The sequence below is a fragment of the Natator depressus genome, chromosome 23 (genome assembly GCF_965152275.1).
Source record: "Natator depressus isolate rNatDep1 chromosome 23, rNatDep2.hap1, whole genome shotgun sequence".
NCBI lineage: Eukaryota > Metazoa > Chordata > Testudines > Cheloniidae > Natator > Natator depressus.
This window is the reverse complement of record NC_134256.1, coordinates 20,098,504-20,122,133: the sequence shown is the minus strand read 5'-3', so window position 1 is coordinate 20,122,133 and position 23,630 is coordinate 20,098,504. Positions and strand designations below refer to the sequence as shown.

At 60.0% G+C, this 23,630-nt stretch overlaps 1 protein-coding gene across 1 annotated transcript; it reads right to left on the bottom strand.

Moving 5' to 3' along the window:
* Positions 1-1,583: 1,583 nt before the first annotated feature.
* Positions 1,584-5,421, bottom strand: LOC141976430 (osteoclast-associated immunoglobulin-like receptor). Its single transcript, XM_074937423.1, has 5 exons — positions 5,301-5,421; positions 4,678-4,713; positions 3,655-3,945; positions 2,913-3,203; positions 1,584-1,693 (listed from the first exon to the last, which is right to left on the bottom strand). The coding sequence occupies exons 1-5, from the start codon at positions 5,329-5,331 to the stop codon at positions 1,584-1,586; spliced, it is 759 nt and encodes a 252-aa protein (XP_074793524.1). The 5' UTR covers positions 5,332-5,421.
* Positions 5,422-23,630: the final 18,209 nt, after the last annotated feature.

The window sequence follows — 23,630 nt, the reverse complement described above, 5'->3', positions numbered from 1 at the left end:
GCAGCTCTGCAGTTTCTCTTTGAAGTCTGTGTTTGAAGGTTTTTTATTGAAGGATGGCTACTTTGAAATCTGTGATTGCGTGTCCAGGGAGGTTGAAGTGTTCTCCTACCGGCTTTTGTATGTTACCATTCCTGATGTCCAATTTGTGTCCATTTAGCCTTGTGCGTAGAGACTGTCCAGTTTGGCCAATGTACATGGCCGAGGGGCATTGCTGGCAGATGATGGCCTGTATCACATTGGTAGACGGGCAGGTGAACGAGCCCCTGATGTGTGGCTGATGTGGTTGGTGTCGCTAGGGTAGATATGGGGGCAGAGTAGGCAACGAGGTTTGCTACAGGGCTTGGTGTCACGGAGTGTGGGGGAGTCCAGGCCCTGCACCCCTCTTCCTGGGATTCACGGAGACTCTCAGCCAGCCAGTAAAATGGAAGGTTTATTGGACAACAGGAACACAGTCCAAAACAGAGCTTGTGGGTAGAACCAGGACCCCTCAGTCAAGTCCTTCTGGGGGAGCAGGGAGCTTAGACCCCAGCCCTGGGGTTCCCTGCGTTCCTCCACCCAGCCCCAAACTGAAACTCCCTCCAGCCCCCCCTCCTCTGGGCTTTGTCCCTTTCCCAGGCCAGGAAGTCACCGGATTCCTTTGTTCTCCAACCCTTTAGCTCTCACCTTGCGGGGGGAAGGGCCAGGCCATCAGTTGCCAGGAAACAGGATGTCGGCCATTGTCTGTGTCCAGACCCCTGCACACACCTGCCCTCTAGGGTTCTGCAAGGATCATACACCCTTATCCCACCACCTAGATACTTAAGAACTGCATAGGGGAAACTGAGGCACCCCCACACTATTCAGAGGAAACATTAAGAACAGTCCTACTTCGTCACAGCTTAGACATGCTAGTTTTGTTTTATTTTACTTGGCAACTTACTTTGTTCTGTCTGTTATTACTTGGAACCACTTAAATCCTACTTTTTATACATAATAAAATCACTTTTGTTTATTAATTAACCCAGAATAAGTGATTAATACCTGGGGGAGCATTTAGGAGTTTACCCTGTATAAGCTTTATAAAGAGTAAAACAAATTTCTTTGGGGTTTGGATCCCATTGGGGGTGGGTGTCTGGGTGCTGGAGACAGGAGCACTTCTTAAGCCGTTTTCAGTTAAGTCTGCAGCTTTGGGGGCATGGTTCAGACCCTGGGTCTGTGTTTGCAGCAGGCTTGAGTGACTGGCTTAACAAGGCAGGGTTCTGGAGGCCCAACTGGCAGAGAAAAAGGGCTCAGAGGTACTTTCAGCACATCAGGGGACAGTGCCAAGGGGATCTCTGTGACTGAACCCGTCACACCACTGTCAGGTTGGGAGCTGTTTCAGGGGAGGGAATCTCTGAGGCAGGAGTGTTTGGGAGCCGAGGGGTTTGTGCTGGCATCTCAGCACCCCACAGGGAAGCCACTTGTCCCCCGGGGAGATTCTCTTCCCTGCACGGCCGGATCCAGGCTCCTGGGGGCGCAGAGAGATGGCAGGTTAGAGGGGCCCGTGTTGGCCTGGGCCCAGCCCCTGGGGGGAGCAAGGAGCACAGAAGGGGGGGTCACCTCACCTAGGGTGCCCCCCTCGGGCGGCTGTAATAGGCCTCTGCCAGGATCAACCACAGGACGAGCAGGACCACGGCACCCAGCCCCAGGCGGGCAATGTTGGTGTAAGTGAAATACGGGGGGGCTGCTGCAGGGGGAAGGGAAGAGTCACTTGGTGGCTTGGACGGGGAGTTCAGCAGCTGGCTCTGTCCCAGGAGTGGAGCCCCCAACCCCCTGTCCGGCAGATCCGGCTCAGCCCCCCTCTGGGGGTTTCCCAGACACCGTGGCTCTGGGGCCTCCCTGGGGCTGGACCCCCACAGGGGAGGCTGTGTCCTGCTGCCCCAGGAGGCTAAGCCTCAGCTTCCCCAGTGAAGGGGACTCCCAGCTGGACCAACTGCCCCCTGAAACACCGGGCACTCCAGCCCCGGGCCAGGGGATGGGGACAATCAGAGCCTCAGGGTCTCAGCCCCCAACAACAGGGAACCACCCCCGCTCCCTCTCCCAACAGGACCCCTCTGTCCACCCCCACAGGTACCTCTGCCCCAGCCTGTCTGCTGTGCAGTGAGCCCATCCCCGGGGTATCTTGGCTGCTGACACACACAGCCAGGCAGTGCGCGGGGGGAGGCTGGGATGTCACCCGCTGCCCCCCACACTCGGGCGGTGCCCAGGGCCCTGGGGACCAGGGCGCAGCCAGAGGCAGAACATCTATTGGGGGGAGGGTCAGGGGGTCCCCTGAGACCCCAGGGGGAGGAGGAGAAACAAGAACAGAGGGAATTCTGGACAATGCTCACTCCTATTGCCAGGGGGATGTCATGTGGCCCAAGAAGGGGGGTTATTGCCCCAGGACTCTGGAACCCAGCTGGGCCCAATTTCACAGCCCAGCCCCCCCAGATCCTGCCCCTTCCCTGGGATCCCCCAGCAAATTCCAAGCAGCGACCTGCAGGGCAGGAGGCATCAGGGGGGTGGGGGGGAGCTGGAGGACTGGTGGTGAGTGAGGGGCAGGGGGCTGCCCCTCCCCTGATGTCTGGGCCCCACCCACCCACAGTTACTGCCCCCATCCTCTACAACCAGCCCCAGCCCCTGGGCACCACACAAGGCTGGTTCAAAGGCGGATTCCCCCCATCCCCGCCCAGCCCAGGGCGCAGGAATCCTCTCCGAATCTCCAGCTGCTGCTGCTCCCCGAAGCTGGGGAACCCTCCAGTGACTCTGTCCCCGCTCCCCGGCCGGGTATTTCCTCTGCTGGGGCCCAGGCTTAGGGCAGAGCCTGGCTCTGAGCATCCTATCGGTGCAGAGCCCCCCTGAGTATCCAGCTGGGTGTGGGGCTGGCAGCGGGGACGCCGGGCCGGGCCCCTCACCTGCTACCACCAGCTCCACGGGGTGGCTGGGCTGCGAGGAGACGAAGGGCTCTGATGGGGGCCGGTAGCTGCAGCTGTAGCTCCCTCCGTGCTGCCGGCCCACGGTGGGGATGTGGAACTCGGCCCCGTCCCCAGCAGGGTCCATGTCTCGCGGCGGGTCCCGGTCTCCAGCCTTGTGCAGGAAGAACCTCACGTCCCGGCGCTGCCCCTGACACCGGATGGTGACGTCTGCCCCTGGGGCGGTGACCCCAGTGGGGCTCAGAGAGATGGAGGGTCTGGGTAAGCTGGGATCTGCGCACAGGAGACAGGCTGTGAGAGTCAAGCCCGCCCAGGGCGCCGGGTGCACACGCGAGCGGCTAGTCCTGCCCGGCCACGGCTCCATTGCTATTTTCAGCTCCATCAGAGCTAGCCCGGCTGCCGCCCGCCGGCCCCCCGCTGCAGGGCAGACACCCGACAACAGCCCTCAGCTCTGGGGTGACCACTGCACCCCGTCCCCAGCATGGAGCATCAGCGACGGGGCAGAGACAGGGTCAGGGTCTCCCCTGGGGTCCAGGCCACCAAGGCACCAGCCCAAGATCTCCTCCCTCCCTCCCTCCCCATCTTTGGGTGCTGAGATCTCCCCCGCAACCCAATCTTCACTGGCTGGACGTCCCATCTGCTGGGCACCAGGGCTCGCTGAGACCCCCCCGGGGGTTGGCTGGGTGTGGGGCTGGGAGCCGAGGTGCCGGGCTGGGCCCCTCACCTGCTACAATGATCTGCACAGGGTCGCTGGGCTCCGAGTAGGCAGCTGGTCCTGTTCTGTGGCTATAACGACAGGTGTAGCTGCCCCCGTGTTCCCGTCTGGCGCTGGGGATGGGAAATTCAGCCTCAGAGCCAGCAGGGTCCATGTAATTCAGATAGTTCCTGTCTCCATCCTTGTAGAGGAAGATCCTCATGTCCAGTCGTGGATGCCGACACCGGATGGTGACGTTTCCCCCCACGGGGATCACCCCACCGGGGCTGACGGAGATGGAGGGTTTGGGGAGGGACCCCTCTGGATTCACAAACAAACAGGCAGTAAGTGGGGGTGACACAAACCGCATCTGTCTGATTCAATCCTCTGCCTATCTGTCGCTCCAGCGTTTTAGCCTCCCCCTCCCCAAAAAAACATGTGTTTGCAAAATCCCCCAGTTGTTCTAACATTTTCCGGCCCACCCCTGGGGCCCAAAGTCCGGCTCTGCTCCGGCCCAAACTGCTCTCAGCAGCTGGGGATTTAGCTCTGCTCTGCCCGGTGCCGGGGGCCCCTTTGGGGACGGGATATTTCCAAAGCCGTTCAGGGGACGTTCCAAACGCCGGGTCGGGCTGAGCCTGACCCACGAGCAGAGCAGTGACACGTGCGTGTGCGGGAAGCCGAGGGTGAGACACAACGGTGCCTTGCTCCAGTCCCTCTGTGTGTCCCCTTCTTACAGCCCTGCTCTGACTGACCCATTCCCCGGGGCTATGGCCAGCTCCCCGGGCACAGTTCGGGGGCGCTGTGGGGTGGCTGGTGCCTTCACTCTGTATTTCCTGGGGGGCAGAGCTTTGAGTGCAGGCAAATTCTCCCTGTGTGGTGCCCATCCCTGTAATGAGTGGGGCGAGGTCTCAGTCCCCACCAGTGGGTGTGGGAGGGAGCGCAGGTCAGACAGGATCATCCCTTTGGGGGATCTGCGCCCCTCAACCCCGATCCACGTCCCTCAGCATTAATGTGGAAATTCCCCCAGCTGCCCCATTCCCCACAGATACTCACCTCCCAACACCCCACTCCGGCCGGCCAGCCAGCAGCCTGGAAAGGAGACGGGCCATTAGGGACCAGATCCTAGAGTGACTGGATCCTACACCCTGGACTCAGATCCCCACATGGGCACACGCCAGGGTCTCAGATCCCCTTTCCCCCATGGGGAACTGTGACGCAGCAGGGAGGGGGGAGTGTTGCCCTGGGAATGTGGCAGGGGAGTTTCACTGGGGATGGGAGACCTGAGAGCCTGTCACCTGAGCCAGGAGGGGGACTGGGAGGTAACACCTCTGCCCGGGAATGTGAACAGAGGCTGCAGGAGGGAGCCTGCTGGGGGGGGGTTTAGTTTCAGTTTGGGGCTGGGTGGGGGAACGCAAGGAACCCCAGGGCTGTGGTCTGAGCTCCCTGCTCCCCCAGAAGGACTAGACTGAGGGGTCCTGGTTGTACCCACAAGCTCTGTTTTGGACTGTGTTCCTGTTGTCCAATAAACCTTCTGTTTTACTGGCTGGCTGAGAGTCTCAGTGAATCCCAGGAAGAGGGGTGCAGGCCCCGGACTCCCCCACACTCCGTGACAGGAACATACCCTGGTCTCAGATACCCCCCCATAGGCACACACCCTGGGTGTGTCTGATACTCACCGAGGAAGAGGATGGTGAGAGCAGACGCCATGACGGGGCAGTGGGGGGCCCCTCAGCTCTGCCACCAACACCCCAGTGCTGAGCTCCACTGAGCCTGAGACCCGAGTGTGAGCGGAATGAGGAACTGCGCCGGGGGCTGCAGCCCCAGGAAGCCCGTGATGCGCTCGGCCCCTTTCTTCCCATCAGATGGTTCCTCTGCAATCTCCAGCCCAAATCTACCGCGGTCAGAGCAAAGCCAGCTTCCTGCAACACCCAGCAAACCACATCCCCTCCTGCAGCTGCCTGATCCCCCCCGCACCCCACATCACCTTCCAGCCCCACATGGGAGCTGCCCAGTCCGGGGACCAGCTGGGAACGGGGGAATTTCAGGAGGTGTCAGGTGGTGCCCAGGCTGCCCTGAGCTTTTCCAACAGGCCCGTCTAGCCTCCCTGGAGCCGCAGATCAGAGCAGAGGAGGGATCCCCCCCCCACACACACACACAGTGCCCCCCATGGAGTGAACCTCTCCCGTGGAGCAGGATTTTCCCCACATTTCCTGGGGCCCCCGCAGCTGCGCGCTTTGTGTGTGGGCAGCGAGGGCCCCGGCGAGAGGCTTCCCCTCAGGCCGCCCACTTCCCTGGGTCTTGTCTCGCAGACGGGACGCCCGAGGCGCAGACAACGTGACGTTTATTGGGGTTACTTTCCAAGCCAGCTTATTCTGAAGCCCTTCACACCCGTCGGGCTGATCTCAATTCGCTGAGAGAGTCTGTTCCCCCGCGCCCCCCTCCCCGGCTCTGACACCGCAGAGCGTTTACTCTGCGCCCCTCCCCGGCTCCCACGCTGCAGAGCCTTTACCCCGCCCGACCCCCGCCCTGTACATCTTGAACCGCATGCCCTGCCGGGGCCCGCGGCAGGAGATGGAGACGTCCATCCCCGGCGCGATCTCCCCGCTGGGGCTGAGGGAGATGGAGGGCTTGGAGTAGGGGGATTCTGCAGAGGGATGGACACAGGCTGGGAGGCAGAGCGCCCCCTGGAGGGGACAGGTCCCATTCCCCACCCCCCTGAGCCAGCCAGTCCCTGCCCTGGGGCCCACTGCCTGACCACCATCCCCTAACCTCGAATCTACCCCTCCATCCTGTTGCCCCTTTCTTCTGAGACAGGGTGTCCCACCCCTCATCGTATCTCCCAGACCCCTCCTTGGACAAAGCTGGTCTCTGCAGGCGACTCACGAGCAGCAGCCAATGGGAGGCGGGTCCAGATGACGCCTGTAATGAGAAGTGGGTGTTTGATGCGGGGGACAGGAGACGTGGGGGGGGGAACGACTGTGAGATCACATCCTACCCACCCCCATGCTACATCATTGGGGCCAGAGTCATGTGCCAGCCCGTGGGAGTTCGCAGCCATTGCTGGCCAGAGTTTGCAGCCAGCCTGCATCAGATGTGGGTTGCTACCATGGGTGTTAACCCTGAACCCTAATGATGAAGCACCAAATGCTGCGGCTGGCAGCTATTTCCCTGGGGAAAGCAAGAGTTTTAACCCTTGCTCCACTATGCACCTGCAGCCTGAGGGGGATGCAGAATCTGGGAATCTGGCCCCGGATGCCGGGGTCCGTGCACGAGCTAGGGCCCTCGCTGGGGAATTTGCACCCCACTAGCTGAGGAATCAGGGGTCCGGCTGTTGACTGAGGGTTGCTGTGCCTAGCCCACAATCCACAGGGCTTTGGGTGTGGGCCGGAGAGGAGACGGGGGCCACCGTGGGAAGAGTTGCCCAGCTGGCGGGGGGGAGGCGGCGCTGGGAGGCAGATTCCAACCTGGGGGCATAGACTAGGCTGTTGGGGGGGAAGCGGGGGCAGGACACTGCTTGTGCAATGGGGAGCCACCGCCGGTCTCATGCTGCCAACTTCCCCAAGCGCTGGGGGAAGGGACAGTCCAGCAGGCCCCCCCATGTCTGCCCTACCCAGGCACTGTCCCATGGGGGCAGCTAACACAAGCTGCTTCCAGGGACCTTGATTTTGGGGTCCAGGCCAAACCCAGCCCCACACACAGCCCCACCACACACCCACCCCCCAGCCCACTCCTGGCCTAACCTGCTTAGGAAGAGTTCCTAGGCACGGGTTGGGGGGTGGTAGTGGGGCTAGGCAGGGGGCTGTGTGTGGGAATGAGGGGGGAGATGGTGGGCGTGGGGGGAGCTGTGGGGTGGATAAGCAAGGGGCTGTGTGGGGAGGACAGGGGCTGGTGGTGGGGGCAGGGTGTGAAGGAGGACAGTGTCTGGTTGTGGGGGGCAGGGTGTGTGTTGGAGGCTGTGGGGGGAGGACAGAGGCTGGTTGTGGGGGGCAGGGTGTGTGTTGGGGGCTGTGGGGGGAGGACAGAGGCTGGTTGTGGGGGGCAGGGTGTGTGTTGGGGCTGTGTGGGGAGAGGACCGGGGCTGGTTGTGGGGGGCAGGGTGTGTGTTGGGGGCTGTGGGGGGAGGACAGAGGCTGGTTGTGGGGGGCAGGGTGTGTGTTGGGGCTGTGTGGGGGGAGGACAGGGGCTGGTGGTGGGGGCAGGGTGTGAAGGAGGACAGGGGCTGGTTGTGGGGGGCAGGCTGTGTGTTGGGGCTGTGTGGGGAGGACAGAGGCTGGTTGTGGGGGGCAGGGTGTGTGTTGGGGCTGTGTGGGGAGAGGACCGGGGCTGGTTGTGGGGGGCAGGGTGTGTGTTGGGGGCTGTGGGGGGAGGACAGAGGCTGGTTGTGGGGGGCAGGGTGTGTGTTGGGGCTGTGTGGGGGGAGGACAGGGGCTGGTGGTGGGGGCAGGGTGTGAAGGAGGACAGGGGCTGGTTGTGGGGGGCAGGCTGTGTGTTGGGGCTGTGTGGGGGAGGACCGGAGCTGGTTGTGGGTGGCAGGGTGTGTGTTGGGGGCTGTGGGGGGAGGACCGTTCAAGTTATAGAAGACAGATTGGCTGCCTCTGTGATAACCCATGTCTAAGAAGAGTTAAATGCTTGTCAATGGGACCCCAGACAGATGGCTGCTTGTGCATTTGATGGAGCTGCAAACTTCTCTGGAAGACATGGTGGAGAACAAGCTTTGTTCAGAGAAAAGTCTAACCCTAGTCTCTGCTGTACACACTGCAGAGGCCATCTACTTCAAATAGCGCTAGTACGAGCTGCAGACTCTTCAAAAGACATTTAAGAAGCTATAAATTTAAGATCTTCATTATATTCTTTTTTCAGCAAGAATCCGAAAAGCCTGAATATCTTGGAAAATATAGAAGATACACTGCGACTGAAGCTCAAATTAGTCCAACCTGGGAAAACCCTCTGGCTTTCTCATGAGCGATCCTTGGCTGTTGTCCTAAAATTACTCCAGCCGGTATTACTGGCTTTCGAAAGTATCTACCAAGATGGGATGGCTCTAAGTAGTGAGGCTGGTGGATTACTTTTGCTACGACGTTCAGAGAAGACTATTGCCATTCTCTCTCTTGTAACTCGACTGTTGAAACCACTTGGGTCATCGAACAACGCCATCCAGGCATCCGCTTCAGCAGTAGTAGATCTTTGTCCAGCAATAGAAGCTACACTTGGATCAATCCGAGAGCTATCCATTGAAAAAGTACTGGAAGAAGCAAAGACTTCAGTCCAGAAGCTGACTAATGAAGGCCTTTATATTGAATCCTTAAGTGAAGAGGACAAGAAGTGTTTGTCAAGACAACTGAAAAAGTACACAGACTTGATTCTTCAAAATGTACAACAGCGACTTCTAGATTCTACTCAACCTCTCCGTAGCTTTTACAGATCCCTGTCCTATAAAAGACCGACCGTTGAGGGAGTGAGGCACGACCAGCAACGGGGCTGCCGTGTGCTCAGGACAGAATAGAGAATTTGAACACAGAGTGGAATATCGTACGACGGATGAATGAAGATTTGACTTCAACTTCTTTTTTATCCTCACTAGTGGCTCGACCCGATCTTTGTGCTGTGTTTCCTGGGCTGAAAGAAGTAGGAATCCATCTCTTGCTACTCCCCGTCACAAAAGCTACAGTGGAGCGTTCTTCTTCATCACTGAATAGAATTTTGTGTTCTGAAAGACGTTGCCGTCTGCCCATCATGTGAAGGAACTAATGAGCATATCAACTGAAGGAATGGAAGTACCAGACACACGAGAGGCCGCCAAAGATGAAGGCATTACATTCATGAAGTTCATTAACAGAGTTGTGCAAAATTATAACAAGCAATAAAGAAGGATGTAGACGTAGTGCTTCATAGAAGGCTTGAGAAGCCAACGTTAATTTGTGTGATGATTTTAAAATCTAATAAAATGGTCATGAAACATTTTTCAGTTTTTACTGTGGTGCCATACAGCCCACCTTCACCCTCACGGTCTCACCCCTCATCGGCCCTGAACCCCCCCCCCCGTACATTTGAACACTCCCCCTAATTTCAATTCCTGGGAAAACACTGTGAGGCTTGTGAAAGGGGTCACCAGTACCAAAGTTTGAGAACCACTGCGCTAGAGTACTTCATGGGAAGTTATCTGGTATCAGCTAAGGAGTGAATTTATACTGCTCCAGTTATACCAATGTAAGGCCCTGTGCACACCTGGGTTCTGGTATAAAAGAGCCTTTTTCTGGTTTATCTTAGCTTGTTTTGAAAGCAATATTAATGATAAGCCGTACATTTTTAATGGTGAGGACAATTAACCATGGGAAAAACTTACCAAGGGCTGTGGTGGATTCTCCTTTACCAACAATTTTTAAATCAAGGGTGGATGTTTTTCTAAAAGAGATGCTCCAGTTCAAACAGGAGTTATTTTGGGGCAGTTCTCTGGCCTGTGTTATACAGAAGGTCAGACTGTGTGACCACAGTGGTTCCTTCTGGCCCTAGAACCGATGAGTAAACCTGACAAAGGCTCTGATTCCACAATAAGAGTGGGAGTTACACCAGCAAAGCTAGAGCGGTTTAATTACACTGGTCCATTTCCCTGTCTACAGAGAAGCCCTGAGATAAAACAGCTCTTCCCATCAATGCTCTCCCTCTCCTGGTACATGCCTGTCACTGGAGTATCTGAGCCCCTCACAGTCATTAATGGGGTTTATCCTCACACACACCTGAGAGGTAGGGCAACTCATCCTTATTTCACAGATGGGGAAACCAAGGCACAGAGAGAGAATAAGTGACTGAGCCCAGGGCACACAAGAGTCTGCAGCTGAGTCAGGGACTGAACCCAGGGTGCTTGAGTGCCAGTCCACTGCCCTTGCCACAAGATTGTCCTTCTTCCCTGCATCCCCCAGTCTGTCCAAAAGCCTGAGTGACAATGACCAACCTGGAACCTGCTTTGAAGGCCAGTGACCCCAGACTATTTCACCCAAAGAGGGGAAGCGCCAGGAGGCTGGAAAACAGGGAAAACCACAAGAGCTGTGAAATCTGCCCCAGGGGATATAATTGATCTCACAGAGCATCCCACCCCGTATTGCTTCTGGGCTAGATCCTGGCTGTCTCCCACCGGCCCAAACCCCAGGGCAGCCAGGGCAGAATTAGACCCGGCTCTCCAGCCCTGGTGGGGATATTAATGGAAACAGACATGGCGGGATTAGAGAGCGACCAGTTGCTGCTCAGAAGAGGGAAGAGAGAGGAGTGTTCATGCCCTAAGCAGTGGCTTCTGCTCAGCAACTCTCTGCACACCCAGTCCAGCTGCTCTGTGCAGCTGTGTGGGGAGGGAACCACAGGATGAGCTGACAGCGCCCTGAGCATCTGCAGAGTCCCCTGTGCAGACACCGCTTCCCCTGCCCAGCAGGGAGCTCTCCCTGGGCCTGACCCCGAGCTAGCAGCCCAGCGGCGTATCACACGATGGCGCCCAGCACCAGGCGGGTGATGTTGCCGTGGGTGAAATCTGGAGGACAGGAAAGTGATCGGGAACGGTCAGCATGGATTCACCAAGGGCAAGTCATGCCTGACTAATCTAATTGCCTTCTATGACAAGATAACTGGCTCTGTGGATGAGGGGAAAGCAGTGGACGTGTTGTTCCTTGACTTTAGCAAAGCTTTTGACACGGTCTCCCACAGTATTCTTGCCAGCAAGTTAAAGAAGTATGGGCTGGATGAATGGACTATAAGGTGCATAGAAAGCTGGCTAGATTGTCGGGCTCAACGGGTAGTGATCAATGGCTCCATGTCTAGTTGGCAGCCGGTATGAAGTGGAGTGCCCCAAGGGTCGGTCCTGGGGCCGGTTTTGTTCAATATCTTCATAAATGATCTGGAGGATGGCGTGGATTGCACCCTCAGCAAGTTTGCAGATGACGCTAAACTGGGAGGAGAGGTAGATACGCTGGAGGGTAGGGATAGGATACAGAGGGCCCTAGACAAATTGGAGGATTGGGCCAAAAGAAACCTGATGAGGTTCAACAAGGACAAGTGCAGAGTCCTGCACTTAGGACGGAAGAATCCCATGCACCGCTACAGACTAGGGACTGAATGGCTCGGCAGCAGTTCTGCAGAAAAGGACCTAGGGGTGGCAGTGGACAAGAAGTTGGATATGAGTCAACAGTGTGCCCTTGTTGCCAAGAAGGCCAATGGCATTTTGGGATGTATAAGTAGGGGCATAGCGAGCAGATCGAGGGACGTGATCGTTCCCCTCTATTCGACATTGGTGAGGCCTCATCTGGAGTACTGTGTCCAGTTTTGGGCCCCACACTACAAGAAGGATGTGGAAAAATTGGAAAGAGTCCAGCGGAGGGCAACAAAAATGATTAGGGGTCTAGAGCACATGACTTATGAGGAGAGGCTGAGGGAACTGGGGATGTTCAGTCTGCGGAAGAGAAGAATGAGGGGGGATCCGATAGCTGCTTTTAACTACCTGAGAGGTGGTTCCGAAGAGGATGGATCTAGACTGTTCTCAGTGGTAGCAGATGACAGAACGAGGAGTAATGGTCTCAAGTTGCAGTGGGGGAGGTTTAGGTTGGATATTAGGAAAAACTTTTTCACTAAGAGGGTGGTGAAACACTGGAATGCGTTACCTAGGGAAGTGGTAGAATCTCCTTCCCTAGAAGTTTTTAAGGTCAGGCTTGACAAAGCCCTGGCTGGGATGATTTAGTCGGGGATTGGTCCTGCTTTGAGCAGGGGGTTGGATTAGATGACCTCCTGAGGTCCCTTCCAACCCTGATATTCTATGACCGGGGCTGGTTGTGGGGGGCAGGATGTTTGTTGGGGCTGTGTAGGGGGAGGACCAGGGCTGGTTGTGGGGGGCAGGGTGTTTGTTGGGGCTGTGGTGGGGGAGGACCGGGGCTGGTTGTGGGGGGCAGGGTGTTTGTTGGGGCTGTGTGGGGAGAGGACCGGGGCTGGTTGTGGGGGGCAGAGTGTGTGTTGAGGGTTGTGGGGGGAGGACCGGGGCTGGTTGTGGGGGCAGGGTGTTTGTTGGGGCTCTGTGGGGGGAGGACCGGGGCTGGTTGTGGGGGGCAGGGTGTTTGTTGGGGCTGTGTGGGGGGAGGACCGGGGCTGGTTGTGGGGGGCAGGCTGTGTGTTGGAGGCTGTGGGGGGAGGACAGGGGCTGGTTGTGGGGGGCAGGGTGTTTGTTGGGGCTGTGTGGGGGGAGGACCGGGGCTGGTTGTGGGGGGCAGAGTGTGTGTTGAGGGTTGTGGGGGGAGGACAGGGGCTTGTTGTTGGGGGCAGGGTGTGTGTTGGAGGCTGTGGGGGGAGGACCGGGGCTGGTTGTGGGGGGCAGGGTGTGTGTTGGGGGGTTGTGGGGGAAGGACCGGGGCTGGTTGTGGGGGGCAGGGTGTTTGTTGGGGATTATGGGGGAAGGACAGGGGCTGGTTGTGGGGGGCAGGGTGTGTGTTGAGGGTTGTGGGGGGAGGACCGGGGCTGGTTGTGGGGGGCAGAGTGTGTGTTGAGGGTTGTGGGGGGAGGACCGGGGCTGGTTCTGGGGGGCAGGGTGTGTGTTGGAGGCTGTGAGGGGAGGAAAGGGGCTGGTTGTGGGGGAAGGACAGGGGCTGGATGTGGGGGGCAGGGTGTTTGTTGGGGCTGTGTGGGGGGAGGACTGGGGCTGGTTGTGGGGGGCAGAGTGTGTGTTGAGGGTTGTGGGGGGAGGACCGGGGCTGGTTGTGGGGGGCAGGGTGTTTGTTGGGGCTCTGTGGGGGGAGGACCGGGGCTGGTTGTGGGGGGCAGGGTGTTTGTTGGGGCTGTGTGGGGGGAGGACCGGGGCTGGTTGTGGGGGGCAGGCTGTGTGTTGGAGGCTGTTGGGGGAGGACAGGGGCTGGTTGTGGGGGGCAGGGTGTGTGTTGGGGGGTTGTGGGGGAAGGACAGGGGCTAGTTGTGGGGGGCAGGGTGTTTGTTGGGGCTGTGTGGGGGGAGGACCGGGGCTGGTTGTGGGGGGCAGAGTGTGTGTTGAGGGTTGTGGGGGGAGGACCGGGGCTGGTTGTGGGGGGCAGGGTGTGTGTTGGAGGCTGTGCGGGGAGGACCGGGGCTGGTTGTGGGGGGCAGGGTGTGTGTTGGGGATTATGGGGGAAGGACAGGGGCTGGTTGTGGGGGGCAGGGTGTGTGTTGGAGGCAGTGGGGGGAGGACAGGGGCTGGTTGTGGGGGGCAGGGTTTGTGTTGGGGCTGTATGGGGGGAGGACAGGGGCTGGTTGTGGGGGGCAGGGTGTATATAGGAGGCTGTGGGGGGGGAGGACCAGGGCTGGTTTTGGTGGGGCAGGCTGTGTGTGGGTTAGGGGACTCTCCCTGGCTCCCCGCTCGCCATGGGGACCTACCAAGGACTCAGGGAGGCTGAGCCAGCCCCGTCCCACCCCCTTGGGGAGGGGAGAAGAGCCCCGAGGGGGGCGCAGGGACCCACTCACCCAGAGCGAGGAGCAGGGCAGGAGAGGGGCCCATGGCGCTGGGCCCCAGAGGAGCAAGCGGCACCTGGGGAGCGACGCACGGTGCGACTGGCTCTGGGGAGGAAGTGCCCGGCTCGGTGTCTCAACAGGAAAAATTTTTCCTGGGGCCTCCCACCACCCACAGTCTGGGTTTCACAAGAGCCTCCGGGCGAAGACCGCATGGCAGGGACTGGCTGGCTCAAGGGGGTGGGGGAAGGGGGCACGGGGCCTTTCCCCTCTTGGGGGTGTCAGCTCTGATCTGGCCCCCGGGCAGAGACTAGCAGGATCAGGGGGGCTCTGTAAGCAGGAGTTAAGGGAAACTGAGGCAACAGGGAGACAGACGATGTCAGAGTGCCCAGGGGCAGGCGGTCATGGGTCAGTCGCATCGCTCCAGGCCTATCTGTGGGTCCAGAGGCTGAAGGGGCCAGGATCTCAGGAGTGGGGGGCATCTCATGCAGGGGCCAGAATCTCGGTTTGGGGGGGAGCATCTCATGCAGGGGCCAGTATGGGGGAGCTGAGGGGACTTTATCCTCCGCACACGGCTGAATGGCAGCAAAGCCTCGTTCTGTGGAAAACAGCCCCCCCCCGACCCCCTGCAGGGGGGATGCAGAACTGCCCTGCTCTGTGTCCTAGCAGCCGCACTGCTCCCCGCAAGTGGTGATTCCCACGTCACCCCAGGGGCCCTTGCGGGGAAGTCCCAAGGGGGGGGGATTAGCTGTGGGGCTCTCCATGTGCCCACGTTATCCGGCCCAGGGTCCCGAGGAGGGGAACATCGGGGTCACAGGGTGATGCCCCCCAATCTCTCGTACAGGCACCCCCCAGGGATCGCTTCCCCTTTCACCCCACCCCGGCTCACGGTGATGGATCCCCCAGCACAGTAGGGAAGGGACGACCCCATGGAGGGGATGTAAACACCCGGCGCCAATTGGTCACAGGCATCAGACCCCTCTGCAGCTTTGTCCAGAGTCAGGCCGCGAACCCCGGCGTCCTGGCCAATTGACGCCCTTCCCCAGAGGGGCTGCAACCCAGCGCGGGGCGAGGGGTCCCTGTATAACCAGCCCCCGTGCCCCCCCCATCTCCCCCAGGTGTTACACACATTCCCGGCATAGGGGGGCTGTGGGGTGCCCAGGTTGGGCTGGTTTGTGGTTCTGTGTTTATTACAAATCTGGAAATTAACAGGATGCAAAATAACATAAAATCTGTCTCAATGTGTCCCCTCCCGTTCCCAGTGCTGAGCCCCCCACATTTGCCCCCCACACGTGGGTCTGGGTGGGGCAGGGGGACAGCAGCTCAATGGGAAGGGGCTGCAGTAGGGGGAGGTCAGGGTCCCCCCTAAATCTTCCCTAGAAGCAGAGTTCTCGGGGCAGGTGCTGCAGGGGGGTGAGTCTGTTGTCCCCTGGGGGCCGGCACCCCATGGCTGCGGGGGGCTCTCACTGCAGGGCCCCCTGGCTCACGTTGATCGCAGCGTACATGCTGGGCTGGGCGGGCTCGGGGGCTGGGGCCAGAGCCCCCCGCTTGGCCTGCAGTGCCTGGCCGTCCAGCTCGGCGTAGGTGACTCCGTCAGCGCCGGGGTCGGGCTCCTGGGACACACAGAGCACAGGGTACACACACACAGACACACACACACACACACCCCCTGGCGATCCCGTAAGCCCACCCCCCTCCCAGCAGCCCAACACCCACCCCAAACCACTGAGTGTGCCAGGAAAGGTGTATGTGTGTGGGGGGGGCTGTGAGGGGACTGCTGGGGCCCATGTGGGGCAAGGTTGGGGGTCAGGCCCCGTGGGGGAACAGGAGACACTTACCAGGGTCTGCGGCTCTTTCCCCTCGTTGATGGAGGCGTCTGCGGAACAGAGACACCCGCTGAGCTGCACCACCGGACGGCCCAGAGCAGGACCCCCCCCCAGCTCCGACCCCCCCCAACCCAGCCAGGGGGTTCAGAGACCGGCATAGCCACCCTCTCCCCCCAACCCACAGCCTGGGCCATGGTCATCAGCCCCGAGTTACAGAGAGGAAAACTGAGTCACAAAGATGTCGAGGGAGTTACAGCGGGGGCGGGGGGCTGGGAGTCAGAAGGCCTGGGTTCTCGCCCTGGCTCAGGAGGAGAGTGGGGTCTAGACTAGTGGTCAGAGCAGGGGGCTGGGAGCCAGGAGTGGACGGGGAACTAGAGCGGGAAGGGAGGGTGGCCCCAGGGAGCTCCTGGGAGTCCAACACTCTCAGCTGACACCGGCTACCTCTGGGACCCCCTCCTTAGTCCCGCCCAGCAGCAGCTGTAAATCAGACCCTGCCCCATATGGGTGGAGCCCCCACAAAACCCTCCCATCCCCGGGGTCCTGCCCCTCACCCTGGTACCCCCTTGGGTGTGTTACTCACAGACAGGGTCTTGCTGAGCCGATGCCTTTAATGCCCCCATAGGGCAGGTGCTAAAAGAGAAAATCCCCTTGTAAACGTCATATCCCCCCACCCGCGGGGAGATTCCTCAACACATCCAGAGAGCCCCCCCCAGGCTGCCTCACACTGAACCCAGTTCCCTGAGCCCCCCTTGCCCCAACCACCAGACCCCACCCCGCCCTAACCACTAGACCCCACTCCCCTCCCAGAGGCAGATACAGAACCCAGAACTTCTGGTCACCCCCCACACACACACCTTCCGGCTCTGACCACTAGACCCCACTCCCCTCCCTGAGCCGAGGAGAGAACCCAGGAGTCCTGTGACCCAGGCAGGTGGATCCGGAGGGGGAGGGGCCGGGGTTCCTACCTGCTGGGTCTCGGTGCGGCTCCTTTTCCTGCCGAGGGACACAAACAAGAAACCCCCATGAGCCGATCGGGATCCCCCGGTCCCAGTGCCTGGCCACTCACCCCCCACAGGGGAGCAGGGATGGGGGGTCTGGGGGGTCCCCTCTGCTGCTGGGGCTGAGCCTGGATCCCTGCTGTGGGGGCCGGACCAGCAGGGGACAGCGTAACACTGTAGCATGTGCCGGGGGGAGGGGCAGATTAACTCGCGGGTGGGGGGGGGCTTTCCTGTTCCCAATCCTCCCTCTTTAGTGACTCGTGATAACGAACCTGATCCAGGCCGGTTGGCTCCTCTGTCACCCCAGGTACCGGAGAGGCACGGTGCCGGCGGCTCGTTATACAGGGACCCCACGCCCGGCGCTGAGATGCGGCCACCTCTGGGGTGGGACAGCTGCGGTGTACAGGGGTTACACACGCAACAGCGCCCTCTGCTGCCCCCCCTGCTCCTGGGCTTTCCCGGCACAGTCCCCCATCCAAGCCGTGACCCCATCCCGCCCTGCTTAGCAGCAGGTTTAACCCTTCCCTCGCTGGGCGGGGCACTTACTGGCTCGGGTTTTTCTGAAGCAGACGAAGGCCACGAGGAGGAGGAGGAGGAGGAGGAGGACGGCGGCTGCCGCGCTCGCCCCGGCGATGATGGGCCAAGTCGGCAACTCTGTTCCTGCGGGAATAGAACCAGCGTCCGTCAGGGCTGGGGGAGGGGCGGAAACAGCGCCTCAGTGGTCACCCCACCCCCACCCCGCAACTCAGCATCGATCGTCAGGGTCATTCTGGGTGCGGGGGGGGAGACTGTTTGTGGCTGGGGCCGGTGCCGGCTGGGCAGCCCCTGAGCCCCAATTCCTCTGTGCGTCCCCAGAGCAGGGGCAGCCCGGGAAAGCATCCCCTGGCAAAAGCCCCCCTGCTCTGCAGCTCCCCCTGGGAGCAGGGATCCCCCCTCCCTCAGCCTTGAACCTCCAGCAGCTGCTCCCCAGCCGGATGTCCCCACCTCTGAACCCAGAGCAGAGCCTGGCTCCGAGCGCGTCCCGTCAGTGCGGAGTCCCCCCGAGGATCCGGCTGGGGGTGGGGCTGGGAGCGGGGACGCCGGGCCGGGCCCCTCACCTGCTACCACCAGCTCCACGGGGTCGCTGGGCTCCACCCAGATGTCGGGATCCGAGTCGGGGGGGATAATAGCAGGTGTAGCTGCCTCCCTCTGCCTGGCTTACCTTGGGGATGGGAAATATGACCCCTCCGCTCCCCCCTGCACCCCTCCCCCCCCCACCGCCGCCGCTGGGGCTCAGGGAGATGGAGGGTTTGGGGGAGCTGAGATCTGGAGTGGGAGGGAGACGGGGCGTGAGACAGACCCCGGCACGGCCACTGCGCCCCGTCCCCAGCATGGAGCGTCAGCGACGGGGCAGAGACAGGGTCAGGGTCTCCCCTGGGGTCCAGGCCACCAAGGTACCAGCCCAAGATCTCCTCCCCCCCTCCCCATCTTTGGGTGGCTGAGATCTCCCCCCCAACCCAACCTTCACTGGCTGGACGTCCCATCTGCTGGGCACCAGGGCTCGCTGAGACCCCCCGGGGTTTGGCTGGGTGTGGGGCTGAGCCAGGCTGGGTGAGACACACCAGTGCCTTGCTCCAGTCCCGCTGTGTGTCCCCTTCTTACAGCCCTGCTCTGACTGACCCGTTCCCCGGGGCTACGGCCAGCTCCCCGGGCACAGTTCGGGGGCGCTGTGGGGTGGCTGGTGCCGTCACTCTGTATTTCCTGGGGGGCAGAGCTTTGAGTGCAGGCAAATTCTCCCTGTGTGGTGCCCATCCCTGTAATGAGTGGGGCGAGGTCTCAGTCCCCACCAGTGGGTGTGGGAGGCAGCGCAGGTCAGACAGGATCATCCCTTTGGGGGATCTGCGCCCCTCAACCCCGATGCACGTCCCTCATCATTAATGTGGAAATTTCCCCAGCTGCCCCATTCCCCACAGATACTCACCTCCCGACACCCCGCTCCGGCCGGCCAGCCAGCAGCCTGTAAAGGAGACCGGCTATTAGGGACCAGATCCTAGAGTGACTGGATCCTACGCCCTGGACTCAGATCCCCACATGGGCACACGCCAGGGTCTCAGATCCCCCTTCCCCCATGGGGAACTGTGACGCAGCAGGGAGGGGGGAGTGTTGCCCTGGGAATGTGGCAGGGGAGTTTCACTGGGGATGGGAGACCTGAGAGCCTGTCACCTGAGCCAGGAGGGGGACTGGGAGGTGACACCTCTGCCCGGGAATGTGGACAGAGGTTGCAGGAGGGAGCCTGCTGCGGGGGGGTTGGTTTCAGTTTGGGGCTGGGTGGGGGAACGCAGGGAACCCCAGGGCTGGGGCCTGAGCTCCCTGCTCCCCCAGAAGGACTGGACTGAGGGGTCCTGGTTGTACCCACAAACTCTGTTTTGGACTGTGTTCCTGTTGACCAATAAACCTTCCGCTTTACTGGCTGGCTGAGAGTCACAGTGAATCCGAGCAAGAGGGGTGCAGGCCCCGGACTCCCCCACACTCCGTGACGGGAACCTACCCTGGTCTCAGATTCACCCTCCCATGGGCACACGCCCTGGTCTCAGACACACCCCCATAGGCACATGCCCTGGCTGTGTCTGATACTCACCGAGGAAGAGGACGGTGAGAGCAGATGCCATGACGGTGCACTGGGGGGCCCCTCAGCTCTGCCACCAACACCCCAGTGCTGAGTTCCACTGAGCCTGAGACCCGAGTACGAGCGGAATGAGGAACTGCGCCGGGGGCTGCAGCCCCAGGAAGCCTGTGATGTGCTTGGCCCCTTTCTTCCCATCAGATGGTTTCTCTGCAATCTCCAGCCCAAATCTACCGCGTCAGAGCAAAGCCAGCTCCCTGCAACACCCAGCAAACCCCATCCCCTCCTGCAGCTGCCTGGTCCCCCCAGCACCCCACAGCACCTCCCAGCCGCACATGGGAGCTGCCCAGTCCGGGGACCAGCTGGGAACGGGGGAATCTCAGGAGGTGTCAAGTGGTGCCCATGCTGCCCTGACCTTTTCCAACAGGCCCGTCTAGCCTCCCTGGAGCCGCAGATAAGAACAGAGGAGGGATCCCACACACACACACACACACACAGTGCCCCCCACGGAGTGACCCTCTCCCGTGGAGCAGGGCAGAGGTTCCTTCCTGACCAGGCTGGGGCCAGTGCCCGCCCTGGAACATGAGGGTGGAGGGACCTGCCCAAACTCCTTCCCAGGTAGTGGTGCTGCAGACGGGACAGAGAGCTGGGGGTCTGGGGGGTGGTTTGGGGCCCCTGTGAGGTGGGGAGGGAGGGATACATTTAGATCCTAAGTTGCTAAAGCAGCAGCCAAAAAATCCCTGAAAAGGGGAAGTGTGTCCAGAGCCGGCGCTCACTTTCTCTTTCTGTTACTGCCACTGCCAGTGAAACTCAGCATCAACTTGGTTCCCTGGCAGCGACCCTGTAATATACCCCGGCTCTGGGAGGGGACTGGGGTCTAGTGGTTAGAGCAGGAAGGGCCCAGCACTCCCCCCCCCCGAGCAATCCCATTTCCCCTAGGTGTGACATACACTCCTGGCGCAGGGAGAGGGGGGCTGGGGCTACCTGGGGGGGCTGGTTTGTGGTTGAGTGTTTATTACAAATCTGGAGACTAACAGGATGCAAAATCACATAAAAGCTGCCTCAATGTGTCCCCTCCCAATCCCGGTGCTGAGCCCTCTCCCAGGTCCCCAAATGTTGTTCTGTCTGTCTGTCGCCCCCTGTCGCCCCCTGCGGGCTGGCACCCCATGGCTATGGGGGGCTCTCACTGCGGGGCCCCCCAGCTCACATTGATCGCGGCGTGCACGCTGGGCTGGGCAGGCTCCTGGGCAAGGGCCGGGCTCCCTGGCTTGGCCTGCAGCACCTGGCCGTCCAGCTCGGTGTGAGTGAGTCCGTCGGCACTGGGGTCGAGCTCCTGGGGCTGGGAGGGGAGAGAGTCACTGGGGTGTGTGTGAGTGTGTGTGAATCCACCAACACCCCAACACACCCACCCCTGCAACCATAGAAGATCAGGGTTGGAAGAGACCTCAGGAGGTTCTAGTCCAACCCCCTGCTCAAAGCAGGACCAACTAAATCATCCCAGCCGGTAGCCGCCTTAAAAACCTCCAAGGAAGGAGATTCCACCACCTCCCTAGGGAACCCCTTCCAGTGCCTCACCGCCCTCCTAGTGACATAGTTTTTGCTAATATCCAACCTGGACCTCCCCCACTGCAACTTGAGACCATCGCTCCTTGTTCTGTCATCTGCCCCCCCTGAGAACAGCCCAGCTCCATCCTCTTTGGACCCCCCTTCAGGGAGTTGAAGGCTGCTATCAAATCCCCCCTCGCTCTTCTCTTCTGCAGACTAAAGAACCCCAGTTCCCTCAGCCTCTCCTCCTAAGTCATGGGTTCCAGTCCCCTGATCATTTGCGTTGCCCTCCGCTGGACTCTGTAATCCCAGCTGGCCATCCCACAAGCCTAACCCCCTCCCAGCAGCCCCACCCCAAATCCCTGAGTGTGCCAGGTAAAGTGGGTGGGGTTCAATGTGAGGGGGCTTCCGGGGCCTCTGTGGGTCAGGCCCCGTGGGGGAACAGGGGACACTTACCAGGGTCTGCGGCTGTTTCCATTCGTTGATGGAGGTGTCTGTGGAACAGAGACACCCGCTGAGCTGCACCCCTGTCCGGCCCAGAGGAGAAGCCCCCACCCAGCTCCAACCCCCCACATCCATCCTGGGGGCTCAGAGCCGGGCACAGCCACCCCTCCCCTGCCCCACAGCATGGGCCAGGGTCATTAGCCGCATGTTACAGGGAGGGAAGAAAACTGAGGACCAGAGATGGCAGCAGAGTCTAGGCGGTTATAGCGAGGGAGCGGGGCTGGGAGCCAGGACTCCTGGGTTCCCACCCAGGCTCTGGGAGGGGAGTGGGGTCTAGTGGTTAGACCAGGGGGCTGGGCATCAGGAGTGGGTGGGGATTCCCTGCAGGTCACTGGCTGGGAAGGTCCAATGGAGAAGTGAAGGGGAGATACACAAAGCCCCAGGCCTGGGAAGGGAGAACAGGGGGCACACAGAGGGAGACACTGAACTAGTGGGGGAGGCGAGTGTCCCCCAGGGAGCAGATGGGGAGGGAGGCAAGAAGCTCGGCTGACACCAGCTACCTCTGGGACCTTCTTAGTCCTGCCCAGCAGCAGCTGTCAATCAGGCCCTGTGCCATGTGGGTGGAGCCCCCACAAGCTCCACCCCTCTCCAGGGATCCTGCCCAGAGGTGAAAGTAAGCCGGGCCGGTCCGGTCCACAGTACCGGTAAAAAAACATGCAGTAGTCTACTGGCAAATAAGCGGAGCATTCAGGGCCGGCTGACTTTCACCCCTTCTGGCTGCGGAACAAAAAGTTCAGACTAAAAGCTAATAAAAGCTTGGAAAGGGAAACCTCACTGTCCCATTTGTTTGTAGTTTCTCTCCCTCTCCTCCTCCAGCCAGGCTGCCAAGGGGTCTAGGCTCCCTGTTCCCCCGACCCCCGCACTCAGCAGGGGCTGCAGGGGCTCCCCTCTAGCTTGGAGCCAGGAGCCGGGGGAGTGGCTGAGGGAGAAGCCTCCCCAGGATGCCTGCTCTCTGCATAGGAACAGTTTAAATGTAGCCGTTCACTCTGCGATCTGAACTGCAGAATGAGGGGCCATTTCTGGCTTTCTTGTTAATTTCCCTCAGGGTTGTTGGGGTGGGGGGTACCAAAGCCTGGGCAGTTCTTTTCTGCCCCCTGGATGAGGCCATCTTCAATAATATAATACACAAAAAATACAATCAAAATCAGGAACCATTTCCCAGTTCAAATCTATCCCATTCGCTCCCCAGCAGAGGATCATGGTTTGTGATGTCCAAACTGCTTCCAGATCCTCTTTGAAATGTTACTGTTTACAAACAAACAAACATGGAGCACATGGTGGGAAGATGTGTTCTGATGATCGGGGTTTATTTTGGGCAAAGCAATTTTGGTAAAACAACTAAAGATTCACAGGGAAAGCAAATAGCCCCATAGACAAAACCACAAAGGGACTGGAGGGGAAAACTGGATATTCAGGGAAATTGTTGTGCCTCCTTTGAAAGAAATAGTAGTTTTCATTCCACCCTCTTTATATATTGAATTAAACGCCTGAAATGTCCTGAGGACACAGGGGCTCAGATCTCTTTTTGTTTTGTGGGTGTCCCTGTCCCGCAGAGTGCGGAGGCTGAAACGGACAAAACTTTCTCTAAGTATCTTGTATATTTCATGGCGGCTATTCTACTTGTCCTTCATTCACCCCGGTCTTCCCCTACTAATAGCCACCCATTGGTGTGCCCCCTGCACACTTTTATGTGCCTGGGAGGGAGATTAAACAGTCCTTGATATCTGACTTGCTAGGAAATGGGAGCGTCTAGGGAAAGCGGGGCACTCGTGGGCATGGCGCAGTGGCTGGCTGGCTGGCTGTGGTTTTTGCCTTGGTCACTTACTCCTTGGCAGACCCAGCCCAGCGGCATCTGCTGGCTCTCTGCAGGCAGCAGCCCGCAGGGGCTGGTTGCTGGGGTCGCTGCTGGTCAGCGACAGGCTGCAGCTGCATGGCTTGTGACACATTCATACACATACAGACTGTAGGCATCGCTGTCCTTGTGCAAGCAAGCAGCCACCCATTGCAGCGGCCAGGCACATTCTCCAGGCGTGCAGCCCGTGGGGAGGGCGCCAGTGCCCTTTTGAGGGGTGGGGGGACAGGGGAGACAGT